At 58.1% G+C, this 25,266-nt stretch overlaps 1 protein-coding gene across 1 annotated transcript in view; it reads left to right on the top strand.

Annotated features, from left to right (window-relative positions):
• Positions 1–25,266, top strand: part of ASS1 (argininosuccinate synthase 1) — a 50,713-nt gene that overhangs the window by 13,441 nt on the left and 12,006 nt on the right. Inside the window, exons 6-12 of the mRNA XM_035015613.1 lie at positions 3,960–4,016; positions 6,143–6,217; positions 9,461–9,531; positions 10,088–10,118; positions 15,312–15,402; positions 18,211–18,295; positions 18,894–18,958. Of these exons, the coding sequence (XP_034871504.1) occupies positions 3,960–4,016; positions 6,143–6,217; positions 9,461–9,531; positions 10,088–10,118; positions 15,312–15,402; positions 18,211–18,295; positions 18,894–18,958 (475 nt within the window). The remainder of the gene's footprint in view (positions 1–3,959; positions 4,017–6,142; positions 6,218–9,460; positions 9,532–10,087; positions 10,119–15,311; positions 15,403–18,210; positions 18,296–18,893; positions 18,959–25,266) is intronic.

Here is a 25,266-nt window from a genome sequence, read left to right as displayed (position 1 = left end):
CACCCTCTGAAGGGGCTAGGAAGGCGTCATTCCGGGCCTCTCCGGGCTTCTGTAGGGACAGCTATGCCCTTGTAGATGCGACACTCTGGTGTTCCACAAGCACATGGCTGTCTTCGCCCTGTGTATCGTCCCTCTTGTGCCCTCTGGTTCTGTGTCCAAATTCCTCCCTTTTATAAGAACACCAGTGATATGGGGATTAGCACCCACTCTAGTGACCTCAACCTAACTCCATCGCCTCTGTAAAGACCCTATGTCCAAATAAGGCCACATTCTCAGGTACTGGGAGCTGGGCTTCAACTTCTCTTCTGTGGGGGACACAACTCAACCCGTGATACACGCCCGACTTCCGGCCCCTGAGTGGATGGTGCAGTTTGGGAGCAATGAGTGAGATAATTGCATAAGTTCTTGGCAGGGGCCTGGCACGCAGGGAATGATTCACTTGAGCCTGGAGGGGAGTGCCCTATTCATCTGATGATCAGACCTATACTGGGGGCTCCTGTGGGCAGAAGAAGGTCAATGAGAACAAATGTGAGTGCAGAATAAAGAAGCTTCCCAGCCATCTCATCTGCCTGTATTGAAATGGGCTGAGCAGTGAGCTCCCTATTCCAGGAGATGTTTAAGCTGAGGCCAGATCAGGATTCTGGAAGGGCTCCTGCCCGGAGAGGGCCCCTCCAGTGGTAGCCCCAGGACTGAGGATAGGTGGCATTCAGGGCTTGTGGAGTGAACGTGTGCATGTGGTGGGTCTGGCCCTGGCTTGGGAGATTCAAGGGTCTGGGGAGACAGACCCCCCAACACTAGCCCCTCTGAAGCTGAGAGTAGCCCCCTGCAGTTGTGTGCACTGCTCCATTTGGCCACAAGAGGGCACCAGAGGCTTGGATTTGAGGCCTCGGGTTGCTTACCCTCAAGAAAAGCATCTGGAAAGGCCACCACCCCCCAGGGTCCTCTGGTCCCTACCAGGGTCCGCAGGACTGGGGTTCTGAAAAGAACACCCTTTCTGGAGGTTCTGTGGCCTCCAAGACTAGAGGTTGGAAGGCCATGGGAGGGGAGGGGTACAGTGCTACCCTGGATCTCCATCTCTTCTGGGGTAGATGGGCAAGGCTTAGTCCCGTGCCTTAGTTTCCCCTATTTACAGAAACTGGGGAAGCCCCCCAACGTCTCTGAAGACAATTTCCTAGAACTGAGGGGTGTGAATAGGGAGAACCAGGCAGGCCTGGGGCAGGGTCCAGAGAAATGCTGTTTGAGGCAGGAAGGTGGGGGGAGAGGGGCCGGTGGCCTGCCGTGGCTTGTGGCCTGGTGGGCTGGGGGGGGGGCATCCGTGACTTTACATTTCAGGAGGTGGACTTCCAGAGCAAAGGCGGGAGGCTTGTGGTCCCGGATGGAAGAACCCAGGTCGGTGGGGTCGGACTGGCAAGCCCAGAGAGATACCAGAGGACCACTTCGCAGTTTTCTGCAAGGGGGTCATGGTGCAGAGAAAGCTGGGCCATTAGCAGACTGCAGGGGCTCCCCCCACTGATATGAAGATTCCAGCGTGGCCAGTCCTGAGGCTGTGGCCATGTGGAAACTGAGCCACTGGGCTCTCCGAGCTACTGGCTCCTGAGTCACCGATGGGGGCAACCAGGGCCCAGGGGCCCTTGTTCCAGCCTCCCAGAGGTTGCATTCATGCGTGTGTTCATTCATTCACTCCCTGCATATTTATCCAGCACTGGCCCTCCTCCATGCATGGGCTCGCTGGTACAGGATGGGCTAGGGGAGACACCCAGGGACTTAGGAGCCCTGACCCAGCAGGGGGTGGACCACGGTGGGGGGCAAGAGTTAGCCAGTGACACCAAAAGGGAAGAGCACCCCAGGCCGCAGGAACAGCCCTTGCAAAGGCCTGGAGATGGGAGGCAGCATCCCTCCCAGGGCCCAACTGGGCAGCACCTGCTACAGAGCTCGAGCTGGGGTCCACCCTCCATGCCCCGCCCTGTTCCCTCCCTATCAGAGAGCTGTGCAGAAGCTGGAGTGGCCCTTCCAGGGCCTCCTCCCCCCAGTTTTGGAAGAAGGGCCTGGAAATATGAGCCAGACTCTGGCAGGGGTATGGGGAGCAGTTTTGTAAATGGCGCCATCTGTATGGCTGGCCCAGGAACAGATGGGCAGACCACCCCCCACCCCAGCCCCTCCGGTCCCCGTGGGCACTGCACCCACACTTACACACGCCTGCACGTGGATCAGCACGTGGACACACATGATGTGGAGGATAGCTATCCCCCCTTCTCCTGCTTCGGGGAGCTGCCCTGGTTGCAGAGGGTCCTGGGGTGAGGGGGAGGAAGGACTGGACCCACCGTGGCTCTTAATCTGGGACAGAGTTTGAACCAAGGGAGGCCGTTTGGCTTCTGGGAGGGTCTCTGCCTCTGGAACAGATGGGTGTCCCCATGTGGGTCTGAATGGGCAGACACCAGCCCAGCAGGCCTGTAGGGGAACATGAGGCCATGGGGAAAACTCACCAGGATAGGCAATACCATGTGCTTTACAAATCTAAAATGGATCTACCATTTATTGTAGCTGCTCCAGGAAGTGGGCTGGCCACGGGGTCCTTGGGCACGTTTACCGGCTGTGCCTCAGTTTCCCCACCTGTAGGTGGGGATAATAGTAGAACCTGCTTCTGGGGGCTGCTGTCAGCTGTAAGGCTTCAATGAGTTTAAGTCTGGGGCTCAGACCGGTCACCTGAATATGAGCTCTTAGGGCAGAAATGTCTGTTGGCTGTGTGACCCCGGGCAAGCGACCTCACTTCTCTGAGCCTCGCTTTCATCGTCAGCGAAGCAGGGGGAAATACCCCACTGGCCCCAGGTGGCTCACCCCTGTGACCGCGAGCGCGCAGTGGGTGCTCACGACAGGGCTGGGTCGGCGGGCGAGTGGGGTGGTGGATTTGGCCCAGCTCATGGCCCCGAGAGGCACGGGACGGGGGGCAGCCTCAGCCCCCGGACTCCTGGCTCCGCCACCCAGAGGGGCCGAGACCTGCGTTTCCGCGCCACCTGACGAGACTCTGGACAATAACATGTCATTCCCGCCACCGCCTCGCTGGGCCCATTCAGTTTTCACAGTAGGCGGAACGTCCCTCTGTTATTTCCACAGCTTAAGCGCCCCCTCTGGGGGCCGAGCTGATGGGAAGCAGGCGGGTCGCTGGCAGCCACCGGGTCTGCGGCCCCCTCTCCCTCCTCCGTGTCGTCTGCGCGCCGGGGGGTCAGACGAGTCTCCATTGCACAGCGGACGACGCGGGCGCAGAGAGGCTGGGCATCCCCGCGGGCTGGTGGGGGCCGGGGGCCCTTGACTAGTCCCTTCTGTTGGCACCTCGGTTTCCCATCTGTACAGAGCAGAGCCGAGGAGCAAAAGGCCCTCAGTGGCTCACCCATTCCCTGCCAAGTGGCGATTGTAGATGGGGAAACTGAGGCTCACCGAGGCAACAGGCTTCCCAATTTTATGGATATGAGGAGTCCAAGCACCATGGAGCCTGAGCCCCGGACTCAATCCCTGGATTGGGGCGGATGAGGCCAGACAGGGAGGAAAACTGGAGGAAGAGGCCGAGGTGTGGGCAGCGGGGGGCTGCCTAGAGAAGGACCGGGATCTCGGCAGGGCCAGACCCCCAGCCTCGCACACGCGTGAGCGCCCCCCGAAGTGTGCACATACGTGACAAGACGGGTGCGTGCCCTGCCATGTCCCCAAACGTGTGCGTCCCCGTCCTGCCACATGCCCACCCATACGCGTGCACATGCCCCCCATGCGCCCCCTCGCGCACATCACACAGCACGGCGTGCACAGAAGTCGTGGCGTTCACCGCCGGGCACGCAAGCATCCTGTCCCGCACACACCTGAGCACCCAGGCCGCCCGGCTCCTCCAGGCAGGTGGTCAGCAGTCGTGAGGCGCTGCTCCTGTCCCCCGCCCCTGTTCTACGGCTCCTGACCACCCCTGTTCCTTGTTTCAGGGAAATGACCAGGTCCGGTTTGAGCTCACCTGCTACTCACTGGCCCCTCAGATTAAGGTAAGATGCTGCCCTCCCCTCGGGGTGGGTGCTGGGAGCTAAGGTCCCTGGGTGGGGGGAGGGCAGGGTATGGAGTTCTGGGAGTTTCCACGGGCAGGGACAGAGTGCACCTGAGTCTCCCGGTGGGTGGTGCCCCTCTTGCTCGTGGAGAGACCGTGGGCTCATGCCAGATGCAGGGCACAGCACTCTCTCTGACCATTAGCCCTTCCCAGAGGTGCTGCCAGGGGCCTGGGTAGACAGAGGCGTGGGACAGAAAGACGTGGCCGCCCTTTGGCCACTGTCCTCGGCGTTCCCAGGTCTGGCTTCTTGGGTGCAGGCTGGGACATTGCTGCACTATTTCTGGGGTGCTCATGGCCCACCCAACCCTGGTCGGGGCCACCCAGCTAAGGCCCTGGCTCTGCTCTGGCTGCCCGAGCCCCAGCATCCTGGAGCCCTTTCCTGGGATGGGAATCACCAGGATCTGGGGGAATCAGCCACCCCTGTCCATGGCCTGTCACCCAGGCGTGACAGCCCACATCACAACTGTCCAGCCGGCCACAGCCACCCCTGCCCCCTGCAGCCTGGCCTTGGCCCTGGGCTTGTGTCCCTCTGTCTGTCCATCCACTCCTTCCTTCCTTCCTTCATTCGGTATGCACCAGGTGCCCATTCAGCGCAGGCCCTGGGCCAGGCTCCAGGCATACAGAGATGTAGTGTGTAACCAGTATGAGCCCTATGGGTGATTTAGATTTTTCTAGTGGCCCTGTTAAAACAAACAAACAAAAAAACGAGATAAAAAGCAACAGGTGACATTATTTTAATATATATTTTACGGAACCCTGTGTACCCAAATGGTATCATTCAGCCTGTCATGGATGGGAAAACCTTCCTCATGAGATGTGTTCCGTCCTTTGCACGAAGTCTTCGAGATCCGTGTGTGCTTTGCCACGGCAGCCCATCTCAGTTGGCACCAGCCACGTCTCAGGCCTCGGGACCCATAGGTGGCTTCTGGCCGCCGGACTGGACAGCACCAGCCTAGGTCTGAGCTCCGTAGAGGTCACCTGGGGCTCAGGCTGCAGAAGATGTGCCTCCTCCTAAGCTCTGACAGGGCCCTCAGGGGGTTCCTTTTTTCTTTCTTTTTTTTTAAGTGGAACATCTTTCTCTGTCCCTTTAACTGGCCAGCAGCTGCTTGCTGGGTGGGGGTGGCCTGGAGGTGACGAGCTCTAATGATCCATTCTGACCCCAAACACTGGGCAGCTAAGAAGCCCTCTCCCAGTGGCTGTTAGCTGGCCCGCTGCAGGCTGGTGGCCACAGGGGCTTTCTCCTGACCCCCACTCTCTAGGTTCCCACAGTAGCTTGGGGGGCCAGGTGTCCGGTTTCTGAATCTTTGTCCGCAGAGGCCGAGCCAAGGGAGCGGGGGTGAGGGCCACAGCTGGTCTCTGGGAGCTCCCAGGGCCAGGCCTGCTCCAGGGGCTGCTCATTCTAAGGCGGGGGCCCCGGGAGAGCTTACCCACAGAGGCAGGGCCCCGCTGGCTCCAGGGCTGGGTGGGGGCTCTTCCTGGGGACCTGCTTTCCACTTCCAGGCTGATGGAGCCCTTGTGAAACGAGCTCAGTCCCCCCAGTCAGGCTCCGACTCCCCTCCCTTCCCCACACAGAGCAGCTCTGGGGATCAGGAGGAGGGAAAGCAAGAGAAATGGGTTGAGAGCACTGTCTGTTGTCTCTGGGCCCCACTGTCCTGGAGCAGGACCCGGCTGGGCATCTGCAGCAGCATGAATCCTCCCTGAGTCACCAGGGGGTAGGGGCGGGTGTGCTAGCCCTCTGCTAGCAAGAAATATGAGGCCTGTCTAGGTCGAACCCTCAAGTCTCAGAGAGACTGAAGCCTTGAAGGGCAGGGACCCAACCAGGGACATGCCATGGAGCCCAGGCCTCTACACAGCCACCCCCACCCCTCTACACACCTTCCCCTGCCTGATGGGGCACCTCTGCCCACCCAATGTGAACTGTGTCCTCTCTGGGGAGGATGCAACAGGAGACTCCAGGTGAGCAGTGGGAGTCCCAGGCCCCTTAACGGGGGCCAGCTCTGCATCGGAAGGGCCAGCAGAAGCCAAGATCTGGGCTCTCCCGCATCTGACTCCTTGCTCCACGCCCAGGTCATCGCCCCCTGGAGGATGCCCGAGTTCTACAACCGGTTCCAGGGCCGCAATGATCTGATGGAGTATGCAAAGGTATGGCTGAGTCTCCCCTAACACCCCCAGCCCTTGCCTACTGCCCCCTGGGGGCATATCCCTCTGGAGGGGCTGACCTGGACCAGCAGCACCAGGCTGGGGCTGATCCCCATTCCGGGGGGGCGGTAGGGGAGAGGACCAAATCTCTGCCCCAGCTGACCCCCCCCCCAGGTGGCACCTGTCCCCAGGGGGCTGGCCCCACAGAGGTGCGGTCACTGCTTGGGCTGGGCATCTCCACGAGAGTCCTCAGTCTGCCTCCCATTCTCCTGCCACCTCTGTGGGAGGTGTGAGGGAGGTGCTCTCTGGCCCAAAATTACCTGGCTGCTCATTGTCCCCGGTGCTTTGCCAGGAGCAGGTAGGCGCTCCGAGGGGCAGTGGCAGACAAAGGCTTTTGTCGAGCCAGCCCTTTTGAAGTACAAGTTGCAATAAAACATATTAGAAGTTTTGCATCAAGATCCTTAGCCTCTCCCCGGGGTACCTTTCTTTTTAACGACTCGATGGCAGCCCTTGACAAACAGCCTCAATCAATCAGACGGGGGAAAAGCAACTCGGTGCACACACCAGAAAATTGCTCGGGTTTTAAATAGCAGTCACTGGGGCTGGCTGTGAGCTCTTCCAGCAGCCAAGGTGCCGCGTGGTAGGGGACACGGCAGGGACACAGCTTTGCCCCTGCCGCCAGCATCCCATTAAGACCTGGAGGGCTCAGAGGAAAGATCTCCTGTACCATCTGTTGTTTTATTATTAAGAGGGGAGTTTACAAGAGCAAGCCCATATGTTGCCAAACAAATTGTCAAATAGCAGAGCTATTAAGAGAACCGAGGTTGACGAGGCTTCCCACCCCCCTTCGTCTCCTCAATACAGAATATGGAGCACGTTTCATCTTTAAGTATAATGAATTGGAACCCCCCCACTCCGTCTCCATTCTCACAACTGTGGTCCTGGTTCAAGAGAAGGCCAGGGTGACCCGTGCCTTGCCCTTCATTTCCGTTAAGCCCCAAACAAAAGCGACTCCTGGTTTTCCCAACAAAGATGAATTTCAGGAGTGTTGTTGGCCCTCCTTCCCAGATTTGGGGGAAGAAGCCCCTTCACGGAGCTTCTATCCCCAGTAACCTTGGAATAGGAAAGCTCCGTGAGGAAAGGAGTCTGGGGGACCCCAGGCCTCGGAGCCTCCCTGGGCGGCTGGTATCTGCATTGAGCTCCAGGGAATCAGCACATTCGAGGAGGGAGGCCGCGTTTCTGCACCCAGGAAATGACCAGAATAACTGAGCAGCAACCGGGCTTTGTCCAAAATGCAGAGCCAGGCAGCTGATTCAGACAAGACAAAAATCAATGGCGCTTTGAAAACCCCCTGTTTTCAAGACCTGTAAGTTGCCAAGGCCAAAAGGTGCGGTAGGAGACCCACAAACACATATTCACTCCACTTTCCGCACCCACCCCAGTCATCATCCGTCGTTAGCATCTCACCATAATCAATTTCTTTTAAAAGGCCAGTGTACAAGGTAGGGGGCTGGAAAGCAGGGTGGTCGCCTGTGTACTTGTGGAAGGTGGTTTTGTTTTCTGTCCTCAGTTGCAGTGAGAGTTTCTTGGGGGGCCAGAGGGATAAAAAATCTCTTTGGTCAAGGGACTGCTATTTTTGGCATATGTGTGTGTCTCTCCCTGCTGAGGAGGGGCTGCCCATCCTGTCCTCCAGCCTTCCCTCCCTTTCTCCTCTCCTTGTTCCCACCACGACCACGGAGACCAGTGGGAAAGAAGGCAAAAGTGTTTCCAAACCCCTCCCCAAAACAAAGGCTGCAGGGAACCCATCTGCCGGCTCTCTCGGCCCCCAGCTGGGTGGGGGGGGTGGCGGGGTTCCTGCTCCTGCAGGGGGTCCTGGTCCTCACACCTGGCCCCCTCTACCTGGAGGGAGCCCAAAGGCAGCATGTACATTTGAGGCTTGGCAACTCTGGGGGGAGGCGAGTGGCCCCCCCAACATTGAGCACCCTCTAAATGAGGTGTTCCTGTTTGCCCATGTGGTTTAAAATGAAGAGTATGCAAATCCTAGAATAGATATGGACTGTCTTTTAAAGCAATTCCCCTGGTAAAACTTAAGAAAAACAGCTGGAAGGTTTTATCTTCATTTATTTTGAAATTTTAAGGTGGTAATAAAGAAAACCTGGAGGAGGCTGGACTCCTCCCTTAGTGGGACGGAATGCAGATCAGGGTAACCCCATCGGGAGAGACGGGGTGATGCTGGTGGGGGCTACAGGGACCGGGGCTGGCCAGGTTCTAGGACCGCGGTGGGGGGGGGCAAGGTGCTAAAAGGGCTTGGGAAGCAAAGTGTCGGGTCTCACTGCCTCACAGGGGCCTGGCTGGGCCACTTAGCTGCTTCTGTGCCCCATAAGCAAGGGGAGGGGAAAGCAGGATGTAATGTGTGTGTTGGATTCCAACCAGGTGTCAAGCCACGGCAGCGTGGGGTGGCTAAGGGGTCAGCCTTGTCCTTAATCCAAAAGGCTGAGTGAGGTGGGCCTTCAGAGTGATCGCCAACAGCCTTCAGACCCAGGGTCTCGGTTGGGATGAGTTTTCTCCTTCAACAATGGAAGCATTTGGGAGACAAGACATAATTAGAACCACTAGGAGAGGATAGAGGGGGGTACGGGATATACCCGGGATGCTCTTTAGAGGGTTGCAGAGTGATGTGCATGGTGATTGTGCCAGGCAGGGGGAGAGGGGTGGCTCCCAGAACAGGTCAGGTGGATGCCATAAACCAGTGCCAGGAGCTAGAAGCCCCTCCCCTGGGGCAACATTAAGTACCGGGTGGGCGCAGATGCCTTGGTTGAGATCTACAGTGGAAGTTTGGACCCTTGCTGCCCCCAGCTTATAGGGTTGCAGAGGGGGGTCAGCAAGTGGGAAGCCTCTGGCACACTGCTTGGCACGTTCTAGTGCTTCAGGGCCTGTGAAGTACAGATGTGGAGAATCTTCTGGAAGGAACCCCAAGGTCAGTATCCACCCCATGACATCTCAGACACACAATCTTGTAGTTTCTGCATGGGCATGTCCAGTAATGGAGTCCTCACTCATTCCCCAGGCAGCCGGGGGTGTGGGGAGAGGAAGGACACCAGGGGGGTGGGGGGGCGGTCTTGACTGCATGAGGACCAGAGTTTGGGGACGTCCACAGCCTTGTAAGAAAACCAAGGCAGCTGGGCCTGACCCTCAGGCCAACTTCAAGCTGCCTCACGCCGGCCCCATGTCACTTCTCACCCACAGCAACACGGAATCCCCATCCCGGTCACCCCCAAGAACCCGTGGAGCATGGACGAGAACCTCATGCACATCAGGTAAGCAAGACGTCCCACCTGTGCGTCCCACCTGTGCGCTGCCCTGTCCCACCTCCGGGAGCATCTGCCTCCGCAGAGCAGATGTAGTAGCCTTGGTGGCGGTCCCCTCCCCCACCCCTCATCCAGCCACTGCTCGCTCGCTGCAGGGCTCCCAGGGGCCAGGGGGTGAGATAATAGGCACCTGGGCTTGGCTGGGTATCCGGGAGGGCTTCTCATAGGAAGTGACATTTGAGATATAAACTTCAAGGATGAGGAGGGACTGACTGGCCGAGGTGCAGGGGGCAGAATGTTTAAAGCAGGGAGAACAGCATGTGTGAAGTCCCCCCCAGATGTGAAGCCCGGGGGCTGTGCCCCAGAAGATGGAGGGTAATGTCCCAGGCTCTTTCTTGCAAACTGCAGCTCCCACAGCCAACTGTGGTGGGCCCAGAATGTTCCAGACGGGGTTGGCAGCAGCTGCTTGGGCAGAGAAAGAAGGGAAGACCAGACTCGTGTTGAGGGGGAGGGTGTCTCTCTGCCCCTCCCCACCTGATCCCCTGTCCTCCCTCTCCCCCTGCAGCTACGAGGCTGGAATCCTGGAGAACCCCAAGGTAATCCGCCACCCCCCCCACCCCCCAGTCTCCTGTGAACCGGCTGCCCGTCTTTGGTGGTAGCTACTCCGTGCCGATGCTGTCTGATGTGATTGTAGCCTAATTTGAAATTTCACGGGGGCCGGGTGTGGGCCTGGGGCTGAGCCCTGCCTGCGTCCCGATCCTCCCCGCCGGGCCCCCCCCTCCGCCTGCCTACTCCATGCTGCTGCATTTTGAGACCGCCCCCCCGCCCCCACCGCACTCTTTTTCTAATTGCTGCTGGGATGAATAGGGGAAGGAAATATTTCAGGGCAGCATGGAGAGAGTGTGTGATTGTAAGACAATAAAGAAGCAATTAGGCAGATGAGACACTTGTGGGAGGGCCCAGCCTGTGCCCACCAGCTCTCAGGCCGAGGCTGCCGCAATGGGGTGGGGTGGGGTGGGGGGTGGCACAGATTAGAGCCTCCGGACCCATTTGTCTGGGTTTGTGCTCCACACCCGCCCGAGGCAGGCCGCCCTGATCCCCGGTCCCCAGCCTCCAAGACTGGCCAGGCTGGGCCTCGGCCCTGTTTGAAGTTTAGGATTTCTCTCCCTGGGGGGTTTCTCTTTGTATCTCCCCCTGCCACCGTGGGAGATGGGGGGTGAGGGGGTGCGGCAGGACGAAATCTATCCTGGGAAGAGAAAAATCTCTTTGTCCCTGAGGGAACGTGTCTCCATTCCCTGGCTCGGCTGGTTTGGGGGTGGGGTGGGCTGCTTGTCTGACGTTAGGGAAGAAGTGTGCTATTGGGGAGGGGGGTGTGCTTGGGCAGCTGGGCCTGGGGGATCCAAGAAGGCCAGCTGGAGGGGAGGGTGCCCTGGGGGTGTTGGTGAGGCTGGGAGAGCTGGAGCCCTGCCCGGGGGTCCTGGGATGGCTCCCGGAGGGACCCAGCCTCCTGGTCAGTGTTGGTGATAATAGAACAACTACCAGCCACTGGTTCTGGGACCAGGCCTCGGTTTAGCATTTTCTTGGCCTACTTTCCTTGGCTCCTGGCAGTATGCGTCCTCATTTTATGGGAGAGGAAACCAAGAAACCAAGGCCCAGAGAAGTGACTCACCCCCAGGGCACCCCATATCTCTCTGGGGAGCTGGCCCTCCTGCCTCTGTGGTTTCGCCCCCTGCCCACCCCCACCCCCACCCACACTCCACTCTGCCCCACCGTGTCACTCAAGAGAGCCCGCACCCTTGCCCCCTGGGGGCTGATGGCCCCATGGGGCTGCTGCCTGCTGGCCACAGGTTTTTCCAGTTCATGCTCTGCTGACCCCACGACACTCAGGCCAGCCACCCCTAATTAGCCAGTCAGTCAGCACCAAGGGGGGCGGGGGAGGCTGAGCCTGGCAGACGCGGAGCTGTGCACGGGCAGGCTGTCCCCTCTACCCCCCCCCTCCAAACAGCCTGTAGAACTCTCACCAGAACTAGGGGAGCAGAGGCACGGCCCCTGGGGCAGTGGTGGGGGCACAGATGGCTCTGTGACCCCCGGGCAGGTCCTTTCCCTCCGGCCTCCTGGCTCATGAGGGCAGTGGATGGATGCGTCAGTGCTAAAGAGTGTCTTTTTAAGGATTCTGCCACCGATCAAGGTGGGAAGGTTGATGCATCAGTCACCCCGAGATAAGAAACGGGTCTGCGTCCTGACGCTGCCCCTTATTGCTGTGCACTCTTGGGCAAGTTACCCAACCTTCTGAGCCTCTGATTCCTCATGCACACAGTGGGAAACCACAGCACCTCCCTTCTGCAGCATAGAAAGCTCTCGGCCTATCCCTACACCTCAATCTTGGATGGAGCCAGGGGTCCCTCTCTCCCTCCTCAGGCAGGCTAAGATTGTTCGGGGAGGAAGGGGCCAAGATCCTCCCAGGACCCCTCTCCTCTGGCCGGGAAGGCTGGGCTGGGCTGGGTGTGAGAGAGAGGAAACCTCATTCCCACTGAGAAGTGGGGGGTGAGGCTGAGGAACCCAGGGTCTGGCTTTCTGGGCCTGCCCTCCTTTGTCAGGGGGCTCCCCCAAGCTAAATTCCAGGACCCTCCCTTGCATCCCGGGACTCCCCCTGCATGGTGGGCATCGTCCTCCGGATCCCCGGGATAAGGAGACAGTCGCTAGGGGCCCGGTGCTACCCTCCAGGCAGAGAGAGCTCCTGCGCCCACCCCACCCCACCCCCCCGCCACCCTGGCCCCCTTGGGAGGAGATGGGGAGACAGAGCTTAAGGGAACCGGTGCCCCCTCCCCCTCTCCAAAAAAAGCCCCGAGACCTGCCGAAGGGAGGGTCTGAAGGCAGATGGTGGAGCCATTTTCTGCCTCCGTGAGGGCTGATTGAAGGGCAATGAGGCAGCTAATGCGAAGAAAGATAGAAATTTACTTGCTTTAACTTCATAGGGCACACAGTGAAAGAGTTCATTCAGTCGCCGGCCCGCCATATCTGATGGATGAATAAACCATTTGCAGCATCGATCATGCCTCTACATCATGGTTTAGTTCATGGGCCATTTGCTTCCAATTTCTCCTTCTCGGCCCTGTTTCATGCTTTCTTTCGTCCTCTCCCCCCCCACCCACCCCCCACTTTCTCTCTCTCTTTTTTTCTTCCCTCTCTTCCCTCCCTCCAGCCCCCCCCCCCCGATGACATTGGAAGTGAGCCCTCCCGCTGGGATGGATAAATAGATGGTATTGATACTCAGCAACAAACTATTTGTCATTTGAACTGGGCTTTTAGGAGGGAGAGTAAAAAGAAGGCAGGCGCCCAGCCACCTCGGAATGCAAAGCAAATGTCACTTTATTTCTATTTAGTTATTTTATTTAATGGGCGCTGTCAGGGTGTCGGAAACCACACCAGCTGCCTCTGGCTTGCACCGTGGAGTGCGGATCGCCCGCCCTGCGCGTCTGCCCACCTCCTCTCTCCTCCCAAGGGCAAGCCATCTCATCCTCCGTTTGGGGCTTCGTGGAGAAGGGTGGCGGGAGAAGGTCAGGCAGCGCAGGTGGAGGTGGGAGGAAGGAGCCGTGGGTGAGGGAGCGGGGACTCTCAGTGCTGGAACCCTGCTTTGAGTTCATCCTGCGCTGGGGGCCGGTAAGGCCCCCCCCTACCCCGGCAGGTGGGGAAAGGGGCCGTGGAGTCACGTTGGACACCCAGAGGCCCAAACCCTGGTTCACTTTGCCTTTTGGCCAAGGATGGTTGGTCATCAGGCCTCTCTGTGCCCAAGGAATACAGTGGTTGGCAGGACCCAGCCGGGCCTGGGGAGCCGGGCATTTCTCCGAAACCACCTGAAGCCTGTCCCCATCGTTAATGATGCTGACTGTCTCTGGCCAAAGCCCTTGCGCTGAGCAGCCCGTAGATTTCTAAAGCAGCTGGGAAACAGCAGGGGGTGATGGAAAGAGCACAGAACAGGGAGTCCAGAGTGCCCACACGGTGGGGCTCCCACACTGCTGGGGACAGGCAACATGGTTTGGTCAAGCCACTTCTTTGGCCTTGGTTTTCCATCTGGTCCATGGAGGCTTTGGGCGTAGGGTCCCTAAGGACCCTCTCCCTGTTTGAGTCTGTCTTTGAGGCCAGTTCTAGGTCCTTATTCACACCCCAAAAATGAAACAGATGAAGGGATGCTGCTGGTCCCACGTCACACAGCACTCTGGAGGTGCCGGGTCCACCACAGGCCCGTCTGAGCTCAGGAGTAGAGCTATAGTAGGACCAACCATCGCCCTTGCCCAGGACTGAGGGGTGCCTAGGGGTGCAAGAACCAGGATGGCTGGTCACCCGGACATAGAGCCAACAAGCAAAGTGACCACAGGTGAGGGATCCAAGGCACTTCTGCAAGCCACCCCTCCTGGGGGCGGGGGGGGGGGCCCTTCTGGGAGGCAGGCACCACCAGGAGTCCGTTCCAGCTGTAGTCCCCACCTGCAGAGCAGGTTACGGCTCGCACCCGTCTTCCCTGGCATTTTCTTGGGTAATGTTCATGTCCAGTAAAAACCATAAAAACCATCTATATGTTTAAGGTGTAAGAAAGTCAAGGGCAGGTATCCTTTCCCCATTTTGCAGGTGAGGAAAACAGGCCCAAGGAAGCAAGGCAACTTGGCCAAGGCCCTGCAGCTGGGGAATTTGACTTCCTGGCTTGGAGGATATTTTCCACCACTCTAAAATCCAGCACATATCTGTGGCCGGCCTCGGGGTTTCCTGCCCTGTGCCGGGTCCTGGCCCGCACAGAACTCACGGTGGAGAATGGGGGAGTCACTCCCCCTCAACCTGTATTTCTTCATCTATAGATAGGGTGACAGCACTTGACCTTCTTACCAAACAGGGCTGCTGAGAACCCAAAAGAAGCTGCAGATGGAAAGTGGCACGTGAATGTCCGCAGGGTCTCGAGAGCAAAGATTTAAGAATGGCATGTCTTGGGGTGTCCCAGGTGGAAACAGCTGGGCCCCGAGGTGCCCATAGGAGAGACCGGAGCAGTCAGGCCGAGAGGCCCCCCCCTTTTCCCCTGGGTGGCCAGGGTCCGAGCGCAGCTGGGGGGTGGTGGGGAGCCCAGGGCCTTGGGCTTCGGGATCCAGGAGGGACTTTGGAGAGCCCCAGGCAGCCAGGGGCCCCCTCTGTCCCCTGCATCAAGACGAGAGGCCCATTTTCCAACACGCCCAAGGAAAAATATACATAAAGGTTGATGTGTTTTCAAATGGGTTTTTGCTTTGCTCTTCTCTTTTCTCCCCGTGAGTATTAACCTCGAGGACCCCGGGGATGGCTCGGCTCGCCAGAGCACCTGCTGGGGTCACGCGCAGTCATTAGCTTTGCGGTCAGTGCAGAATAAACCCCATTTCTCCGCGCCTGGGAGAGCGAGCACCCGCTCCCGGGAAGCCCGCTCCTGCCTCGCTCCTCCAAACTCACACTTTTCTTGCCTGACTTGTTCCTCTGCTGCTATTCTACCTCCAGCTGTGGGGGCGTCGAAGAAAAAGATGAGATCAAGTTGAGGGGAAAAATTGTCTGATTTCTCGAGCCCTTTGTTTCCCAGGCCCCTGGCAAGCGAGGCCAGCTCAGGGCTGGGGGCTGGGAGGCCCACGGGTCTGTGCCAGGTGGCGGCAGGTGCCACAGACCCCTGGTTCTGGGGAAGGGGTGCAGATCTCTGCGGGAGGTGGAGCACAGGATGTGCGGGGACTGGCGGGGTATGGCTTGGCTCTGGACACCCCATCCTCCAACTTCTTTCTGTCTTTTGTCAGAACCAAGCGCCTCCGGGCCTCTACACAAAGACCCAGGACCCCGCCAAAGCCCCCAACAGCCCTGACATCCTTGAGATCGAGTTCAAGAAAGGTAGGTGCCCACCTGTCAGAACTCGAGGGAGTGGGCTCTTGGGGCCCTGGCTCCTCTCCCCTCTGCCTGGGAGCCTGGGCACGAGCCCATTGCATCCTTCCTGTGTTTCTGGAAGCCAGAGCTCAGGCAGGGGCTTCAGGGGCTCCCAACCACCTCCTTCCCCGGATGGCGTGGTCCATAGAAGCCTCCAGATTTGAGAGGAAAGCATCCTCAGCTGCCCATCACATGGGGTCGTGGGCACCAGGTCTGGAGTGAGAGCATTCCAGTCCCTAAGTGGTCACTAGCCAGTGGCTTTGGGAGTTTGGACAGTCACTCAGCTTTCGTGGGCCTCAGTGTCCTCTTCGGTAAACTGGGGATAGAAGCACCTGCTGCCTGGCATTTTCATGATGTAGAATGTGGTCTGTAAGGGATGCGTCCTGTAGAGGATCCTGGCACCAAGGAGGTACTCAGTAAATGGTGGGTCTTAGAGAGCCGGCCTCAGGGGCCCCTCTGATCCCCCAGCTAACGCCTCAGCTGGTCCTACGCTGTACCCCACCCCTTTACCCCGAACTCAAAACCGCCAGTGCTTTTGCTCCCTTTGGCCGTGGATGGGTATCCTGATCTCCTTATCTTCACTGCTATCAACAAGACATGTTTGCTGGCCTGGCCCAAGTGCCCAGTCCTGAGCCTGGCACCAGGCACACCTCTTGCCATGGAGGACAGAGGGGAAGGCAAGGTGAGCCTGGTGATGAGAGGGGCAGGACCAGGCTCAGAGTAAGGGCTCAGGGCACCCAAGGAGAAGACCTGTCCTGACAGCTACAGAAATCAGGGAGGCTTCCTGGAGGAGGTGGTGCTAGGCAGGAGCTGGAGGATCCAAGAGGGGGCGTGAGGGCATCCCAAGCCTAGACAAGGAGGCTGGACAGTCCATCCACAAGGCGGCTGCCCCGGCTGGACCAGAGCAGAGGGAGAGGGACTCTGCCCCTCCCAGGGCACCTCAGGGACCGAGGATGGGGAAGGGGCAGATCCCTGTCCTCACTCATGCTGGTGTGACCTTGACAACCAACTTCACCCCTCTGGGCCTCAGGCTCACTTGCCCCTAAAATAGGTCGTGGAAATGATGCTCAGAGGTGTCAAGTATGGTGTGCAGAGTGAGGTGGGGGCGGGGGGAAGCAGAGTCTATTAGTGCTTGAATATTCCTGGCCTTTCCCGAGAGCCTGGCCAAGCAAGTGGGCATCTCCATTGCTCCCCCCATCTATTCAAACCCTTGAATTTCACACCACTTGGGGACCAAAGGGCCCATGGGCTGAGGCCCCTGACAGAGCTGGAGCCCCGAGTGCCCACTCTGTCTGACCCGGGCCTGGTCTGCAGGTGCCGGGCATCTTCAGGCGGGATGGCCCCGGGCAGCACCTCCGGCAGGTCCCCCCCGCCCCGGGGGGGGGGGGGGAGCCTGGGTGAAGGTGGGAGGCAGGCAGGAGGCAGCGGGGGTCCCAGACACAAGGCTCTGGCAGCCTTTCCTCCAGAAATAGGGCAGCCCCAAGGGCTGAACCGGAGAAGAAACGTGATCCATTTTAATGATTTGGGGACCGTCTGGAAAAAAAAAAAAAAATAGACGGGAGGAGCCGTCCCCGACTACTCCCATTCACCCTCTAGTTAATTTATTTGAAGTTTTAATCTAATTATTAACTATTTTAAAGGCTAAGAGGCTTTCTCCGGCAGCAGCACCAACAATGTCAGCCCCTCTCTGGGGCAGGCCCCGTCCACGGCCATAATAGGACGGGGAGGGAGAGAAAGGGAGAGGGGAGAGGGGGGCAGTGGCGAGAGGGGCTTAAGGTTCATTATTGGGCAGACTTACATTTAATAGCAATTTACAACCAAGTTATAAAACCCCTGGAAATGGGGGTGAAGAATGGCGAGGTGACAGCGCCTTGAGGGAAGCCCCTCCAAGCGGCGCCTGGCTAATAAAGACCCGAAAGCCGCTATTGAGACCTGATTGGCACCCGGTCGCTGGCTACATGGTAATGAGCTGGGCAGATGGGTGGGGGATTATCCGCCAACTTTGAACAGCTTTCCTTTGTCACTGTTACAGCTCTCTTGTTAGCCCCCTAATACATTTATTGCTCATTTCACACCGCTCGAGAAAGTGCCCCTTGCTATTCAAAGTCAACCCTGAACCCACCCACTGCCCCCCCTCCCTGCCACCCCCCTTGACTCGGCCCTGCCCCCCCCCGAGCCGAGCCGAGGCCTCCTCCCTCCTGCCCTCCTGCCACCCGAGACCCGACTTCTCAGAATTCACCGACGCCTCGCCCGCGGGAGCGGGCACCGCTTCCCCGCGGCCATCGGCGGGCTGCGGCGGTCCGGGGGGCGGGGCGGCGGGGGGCGCGGGGGTCCAGCCGGCAGACGTGCAGGGGGCTGCGAGGGCGGGCGCGCGGGCGTGCGTGTGCGTGCATGCAGGCGCGCGCACGAGCACGAGCTCCGCCGCACCTCGGCCAGGCGGCCTGGGTAGCTGGTGGGACAGAAGGTGCCCCGGCGTAAGACAATGGTGGAGCGTGAAATTCAATTAGTTCAGGGCTGGTTCCAATTTCACAGCCCCTAAATGCAAAAGGGACAGAGAGAATGGGGAGGGTGGGGGGCGCGTTTTTATTGCATTTGCCCTTTCATGCTGGGGGGCGTTCTCGCCCCTTCTCCCCCTCCAGCAGGCCCCAACCTGCACAGGGCTTTTCAAAGAGTCATTTGGAGTCCATATCTGTCAGATCCATTTAAGGCGTTGCGGGCGGAGGGAGAGGGCGGGGTGGCAGCCCGCAGGCCCACTGCCCTCTCCTCCCGCCCTAGGGGTCCCGGTGAAGGTGACCAACGTCAAGGACGGCACCACCCACCGCACATCCCTGGAGCTCTTCGTGTACCTGAATGAAGTCGCGTGAGTGCCCACAGCCTGGCCCGGCCTCCTGGGAAACCGCCCCCTCGGGCCCTCGCTGTCACAGGCCATTGTGCCTCGCGTCTGGGCCTGAGGCTCAGGGGCTACGGGGGACAGGCAGCCTCGGTGGGGCTCACAGGCACTGGGTCTCCTGGTCTGATGGGAGCCTCTGGTGGCCTTCAGCCTTGGAAGGTTAATACCACCACCCCCCACCCCCCCGGGGGTCTACTGCCCCTAGGGACAGTCCAACTAGAGCTCCTGAGCTTTCTGCCAGACCTGAGACCCAGGTAACAGGAAAGATGAGCAGTGGGGAGGGCTGGTGCCCTGCAAGGCCCCAGGACAGAGGCAACAGAAGTTGCCAACTCCCTGTGTGACCCTGGCAATCCTTTCCCTCTCTGGGTCTGTTTCCCCAAGTGTACAGTGGGCAGTGGAAGCAGGTGACCTGGCTCCAAGGTCCTTTGCATCTTGGGTCCTGGGATGGTGCCTGATGCCCTGCGCGTAGGCTCTGGCGTCCTGCAGCTGAGAGCCCAGCCAGGTGGGTGGCGTCTGACTCGATTCCTTGTGGCAGCATGTGGTTCTAAGGGACCCGTTCTCCCCACAGGGGCAAGCATGGCATTGGCCGCATTGACATCGTGGAGAACCGTTTCATTGGGATGAAGTCCCGAGGTGAGTCTGCTCACCACCCTTGGGGGCGTGTCTCAGCTCCCAGAGACCCCAGAGGCCCCTCAGATTCCCATCCCGTTCGGGTGTTGCTACATGGGTGACTTTGGACATGTTCCTTCCCCCACCGGACTCAGTTTCTCCCCTGTGAGGTGGGGACAGTGGGCCCTTTGCCACTGACTCTCAAGGGCATGATGAGAAGCGCTGTCCCAAGAGCGCGAGGAGGAACCCGGGGGTCCAGGAGGGGCTCGGAGGAGAGGGGAGGCGGGGGACAGGCCTGGAGGTCAGGCTGTCCTGTGCCCCGGGCGGGTCGGGCAGGTTTGGAGGCCGACCACGCAGGGCCGATTTCACAGTCATAAAGGCTGCTTTGAGGAGGCGGCCGGCCCCACAGGGCAGGAATCCCGTGGGGGTGGGCGCTGTGGGCTGTGCTGGTGGTGGGAGCTGGCCAGGGCCTGTCCCAGGGTCCAGCATGGCACAGGCTGGCCGGGGCTCTGCCTCTGTGTGCAGCAGATGCCACCTCCCCTAGGCTGCCAGGCCTGTTGCCGCCTCCAGCTGGGCCGGGAGTGAAAAGAGGTTTGGTCCCCAACCAAGCAGGTGCCTCTATCTTCTCTTACTAACCAGAGCCCTGTGGTTTTCTGTCGGTCCCTCGCCGGGTCATCAGACCACACCCGCCCCTCCCGGACTCAGTTTCCCCAGGGGGATCTCCTATCCAGAGAGCTGATGGCCACCAGATTTAGCACCCTTAGAACAGGGTGCTGGTCCCGGCAACAGGAAGCGGGGGTCCTCACTTACCTGACTTGTCACCTCTGGGCCCCATTTCCCCAAGTGTGATGTGGTGGGCCCCGGGGTGGAGGTCAGATCCTTCCAGCTCTGACCTGTTTGGATTTGTCTCAAAAGGTGTGGGGCCACTTTGCCTCTTTCCTGTGATTTTTCTTGTTCTTTTCCTCCTCAACACAGCTACTAGGACGAGAAGCAACCTAATTGAAACTCTTGGGGAAGGCCTTGTCAGAACAATATAACTAATTAGCTGCTCCCTTTTGTCCTGGCTTACACCTTTGCCTCTTACCTGTATTAACATCTGATTAAATGTCCCTTTGTCTCAGTCTGCCCTTGGGAGACAACACAATGTAAATCATGCAAGGCAGGCCAAGGGGGGACCTCGGGGGACCAAGCCACAGACCAGCACCCTCATTTTACAGAAGGGGAAACCGAGGCCGGGACTGATGCCCAGACCCCCAGAGGCACAGAGTGGAGGCTAAGAGCTAGAACTCTGGGGTGGGGTAGATCCAGTTCCAGCCCATGTTTGATAGTGGGGTCTGGTGCAGGGGATGTGCCCCATAAATGGCAGCGGCCCCAGGGGCAGGCTGAAAGGTCAGAGGCAGGCTGTGCCATCTGGGAGCTCAGTGTGGCTCAGAAGTGTCCTTGGTGGCACCTGCTGGCTGCCCTTCCCGCGCCATCACTAATTGCGGATAGTTATTACCAACCGACCAAGATTGGCACTTGTGGTGAAAATGAATTGCCTTCCAAGGTAAGGACCGGCCTGAGGTCACTCCTTGAAATGCCATCCTGCTGGTTAGGAGGGTCAAGTAAACATGAACTGAAAGGGGTGGTGATAAAGGCCTGAACGAGGTTATGCCAAGAAGGCTTCCTGGAGGATGTGACAGGAGACTAGGCTTCAGCTGGTAGATGTGGAATAAAGAGGGTGGAGCAGGAACAGTCTGGGAGATTAGGAGAGAAGGTAGGGGGCACCCCAGGTGGCCCGTTAGGTCTGATGGGGGCTGGGCCCCTGGAGCCAGAGGGAGGCACATGTAGAGAGTCTGGGCTCTGGTGGCAGATGTGAGCCCCCGTCTTGGCCCCATCACCACTAGAAAAGCAACTTAGCCTCCTAGAGCCTCAGCTTCTTCATCTGTGGAATGGGTTGTTGTGTGGACCAAATACAGAGAGCTCTGGATGATAGACTACTACCTTTTCCCCAGAACTGGGGGGGCATCATCACCCCAGAAGTTCAGAGCCTTGAGATTAGCAGTCAGCTCTGACCCCCTTGGCTTCTAACCCATGGTTCCTGGAGCACGGCCTTCACAGTGCCCAGGTACTCTGTGTGTACCTGCGGGGGCGGTCCCTACATGCGTGGAATTTAGCCAGAGGGTTGTACAGTCTTTGGGGGAGACAATCAGGATTCAGACTCCCAAGAACTTGCTGTGTGACCTTAGCACATTGCTTTCCCTCTCTGTGGCTCCGACTATCAAAGGTGGCGCGAGACTAGGTGATCTTCCCTCTGGAAGTTGTAATTTGCCTGTTTTCTTACTTGGGTCAGAGGGGTGAGAGAGGAAGGTTGCTTCATGATTTTAGGGTGGTGTCCTGTTTTTATGTCTCCGCTCCGAGTAATTCGTCGTGAGGAAGAATGAGCAGGGGCAGTAAATGAGGGTGTTGGGGATGTCCACACACCACGGTTGTTATTGTCTACAGTAATGGGAGAAGCTGTTAATTGTCAATGATATTGAGGGCAGAGCAGGAAGACGCTATTGTCCGTACCTCCGTGTACAAGGGGAAAATGTCATTTGTATTGATTTTACAAAGCTCATAATTGAAATTCGTTAAAGGGCTTGTTTTTTTTGGGGGGGGGGGAGCAGGGGGGAGTTGGGTAGGGAGTTGGGCAGTGTTAGTGCCCTGAGTCTGGGGTGGTCATGGGGTCAGAGGGGCAGGGGGCTGGGGAAGCTGCAGATGGAGTAGTTTTTGCTGTATTGTGGCTGTTCACATCGTCATTATCACATTATCTTTTTAACTCTGGAGGGGGGCTAATTAAGTGAAGTAAATGAAATCAGTGGGGAGGAGAAGGGGGGCCAGGGCAGGCAGGAGGGAAGCGGGGAAGGAGCCAGCGCCTGTCCTTCTGCTCACCTTCTCCCTCCTTCTCTAGCCAGCTTGGCTCTCTCCTTAGCTCCCAGCCCTGTCCCTGCCGGTCTCACCTCTGCCTGCCGCTGCCTCTTCCCTCGGCGGACTCCCTCCCCCTCCTCCTCATTGCCTGCTTCTCCTCTTCCCTCCCTGTCCCTCTCTCCTCCACCCTTCCCATCTGTCTCCCACTCTCCCGTCCTATCTCACTTCCTCCTGACTCCTCCACTTTCTGGCGAAGAAGAAGCAAGGGCTGCCCGCCCATTTACCCACCTGCCTGCCCACCTGTCCAGGCCTCCCAGAGGCTCTGCTCAGATGGAATGTTCCAGATGGAGAGTAGAGGGAGAGCTATGAAACAAAGATGTCTGTACCCCCAGAGGCCCACCCTGATCCCAGGGCTGGGCCTGCCGGGCACCAGGAACATAGAGGATGGCTAGAGACCCACCATGACTTGCCTCCCCATCACCATGGCAACCGCCTCCATCCTTGGCCCTAGTACCCAAGAGGGGAGCCCTTGGGCTCCAGCCAACCTCCCTTCTCCGGGCCTTTCCAGATATCTCCCTCTGGATACTGCTTTCCCAAAGGACCAGAGCCTCTGGTCCAGCTGCCCTAACGCCCACCCCACCCCGACCCAGACCCCAGCAGATTGGCGGATCCCACTCCGTTCTGCCAAATCATACCATCCGGTTAACCCGGCAGCCTCAGGAACAGAGGAGACGGATTTAAGCTGCAGCAATGTTTTGGTCCCCACCTCTTCCTCCTTGGTCCACTCACCCCCCCATCCCCCAACTCCTTGCCTTTTTCCCCATCCCCCCCTTGGCAGTAATTATGGTGTGATTGAAGCTGCTCTGCAGAGAACCACTGACACCTCTGTCTTTTTCCTGTAAACACGGGGAGATGAAAATAGACACTCGGAGCCGCTGTGCATGTTGCTATGAAGATGTCTGTTGTCTCTTCCACCACGACAGCGAGACTCACCTGTCATCTCCTCCTCCTTTTTGCGCGGTGGTTTGTATGCCGACTGTCAAAAGCCCCAAATCCATAGTCTTTTAGCATCAGGTTTCTGTCACTGTTTTTTTTTTTTAAGTCATTTTTTTTTTTCCCAGAAGGAATACACAGAAATCATCTGTACCCCCTACCCTTGCGGGGAGGAGAGGGGGGATCTTTCAAATGCTCACACGCGCACACACACACACACACACACACACACGACAGCAGCGACCTGAAAACAGATTTTTGATCAGTCACAATTAACTTGAACACCTAAGAAAAGGAGCAGGAACATTAATTGTGCAGTGTGTTCAGGGGCTGTGGCTTTTCTTCTAGCCCTCGGCGCCTCCTACGGCCGTCTGGGAGGGTTGGTGGCCATGAGGCTGGTTCTGAGTGCTCAGGGGCGGCCAGCTCTGCCCAGCAGACGCTCCCTGCTCCTTTCCTGGGGATCTGCTAGCGTGGGCCAGCAGCGGGTGGCCCTTGGGCAGGTCGTGGCTCTTGCTGGCTGGAAAGTATAGGGTCCTCCTGGCACTCTGCACACAACCATTGTTGTTCCTTCTCTGGGCTGCTGGGAAGTGATGCTGTGGAGCTAGCTCCAATCTTCTAAAGAGCCAAAGCCATCAGCATGCCCACCACATGGGGGGGTGACAGTGTGTCCAGGTATTTACCATCCAGGCAGGTCTCCGTGGAAGTGAGAATGAAGAGCACTTTGCCTAGGGCTCAGAAGGTGACTGAGGTAGGCCAAGGTCACACAGCAAAGCTGAGCTGGGAACTCTGTGAAGGTGTCTGTTCCGTGAGACTTCTGGTCCCCAGCCTCAGCCCTGCAAATACAGCTTGGACCGTGCCCCGTGCCTGGCCCAGCCGAAGACAGAAAAGCAAGGGGTCAGATTCCCCGGGAGCTGAAAGCAGGAGGGCTCCACTCTCGGAGACTGTCTGTGCCAATATATGGAGAGCCTTGGAAAGCTTCGGGGTTTTTCCGAAATGTAGCAAAACTAATCATTAGAAGGCCTGTCTCCAATTCGCTAAATAGCAAGCTCTTAGTATGTGCCAGGGTGAAAGACCAGTAAGTTTCTGTCCGTGTGTCTTGCTTTAGGTAGCTCTGGGGAATTCCTGCACTCCCGGCGATGAAGTTTCTAGGAGAGTTGAAACTGGCCCTCTAACATGATGGTCACGTCTGCCGTGCTGGAGGCAGACATTTCTAAATGTTCTGCAGACGTCTTTGTAAACAGATGGCTGAACCACTGGGCCTTCCTCCGTGGCCTGGGGCCATCAGAAGCCACTTGTTTGTGGCCCCTTACTGCTCCCCCAGGAGGAGCCCTGACTTCTGTGCTGAGTTTTTGCAGGTTTTCCATGACTCCCCGTTTTCATGCTCTTGGCTTTTCTCAGCCATCCATCCATCTCCGCCTCCAACAGCCTTTCTGGTTTGGGGCTCCCAGCCGCTCGGTAGAAACGGATGGTCGAGCCTGTTTGAACTGTTTGCAAGAGAGACAAGGAGGCCGAGCGGGGCCTGAACATCACCCTGGGACTCCAGGGCTCCAGGGCTTGGGGCTGGTGCATGAACTTGGGACATTGGTGTTTTTCCTGCTGGGGAGGCCATTTGCTCCCAGAAGGTCACAACTGGATCAGGACGGCAGAATTGCCCAAGAGCCACACTAGTGAAATGGGACAGGCTCTTTCGTGGCACGTTGTAATTATATCAGCATCTGGTCTCCAGGTGGGGCTTTGACAAGTATGTCCCCCCCCACACCCCCGAGACCAGGGTATCAGGGGGCTGCAATAAGAGACTCACCTCCCAGAGAGGCTCTTTTTTGCTTTGGAACACCTCAGAGCCAGGGTGAGAGCCCAGGCTTTTCTTCCTCGGCCACAGCCACGGCTCCCCAGATTTGCATTCCTTTCCATGCCCTGGTAAGCACAGGATCGCTTTGCCAAAGGACCTGAGGAGCAATCTGGAGCAGAGAAGGGAGATCCAGATGCTGCTCCCATTGACCTTGGGCAAGTCACTTCCTTCCCGGGGCTTCAGTCTGCCCATCTGTAAAAGTAATGTTGGGCCACACTGGCATTTTAAGGACTTCTTGGTGGAGCCTGGGGTCTGCAGAGGGGCCTCTGCTCCCCCCAGCGGGGTCTGGGCTCTCTCTTCTATATGCTGGGCTTTTGCCAAAGACTGAATAATGGGTTTGCAGCTCAAAATTAGAAGAACTGGGCACCAGTGGTCTGAAAGGGCCTCTCCTGGCAGCTGACATTTTTCCGATTCCCAGAGTGAAAGATCGAAGACTAGAAGGTTCTTTAGAGGGGGACGTTGATGACTAGTGACGGCACCCTCAGCCACGCCTGTGGTGCCTTTGGACTCCAAGTTCGAAAACAGTCTCCTTTTTGATTTTGGGGGGTCGGGGGGAGGCGGGTGGTTAAAAATATTTTTTAAGTTGTGGAGAAACCTACAT

This window comes from Mirounga leonina, unplaced genomic scaffold (assembly GCF_011800145.1).
Source record: "Mirounga leonina isolate KUSES-001 unplaced genomic scaffold, KU_Mleo_1.0 Mir_170, whole genome shotgun sequence".
NCBI classification, from domain to species: domain Eukaryota; kingdom Metazoa; phylum Chordata; class Mammalia; order Carnivora; family Phocidae; genus Mirounga; species Mirounga leonina.
The sequence above is the reverse complement of the archived record's forward strand: the minus strand, read 5'-3'. Positions and strand labels throughout refer to the sequence as shown.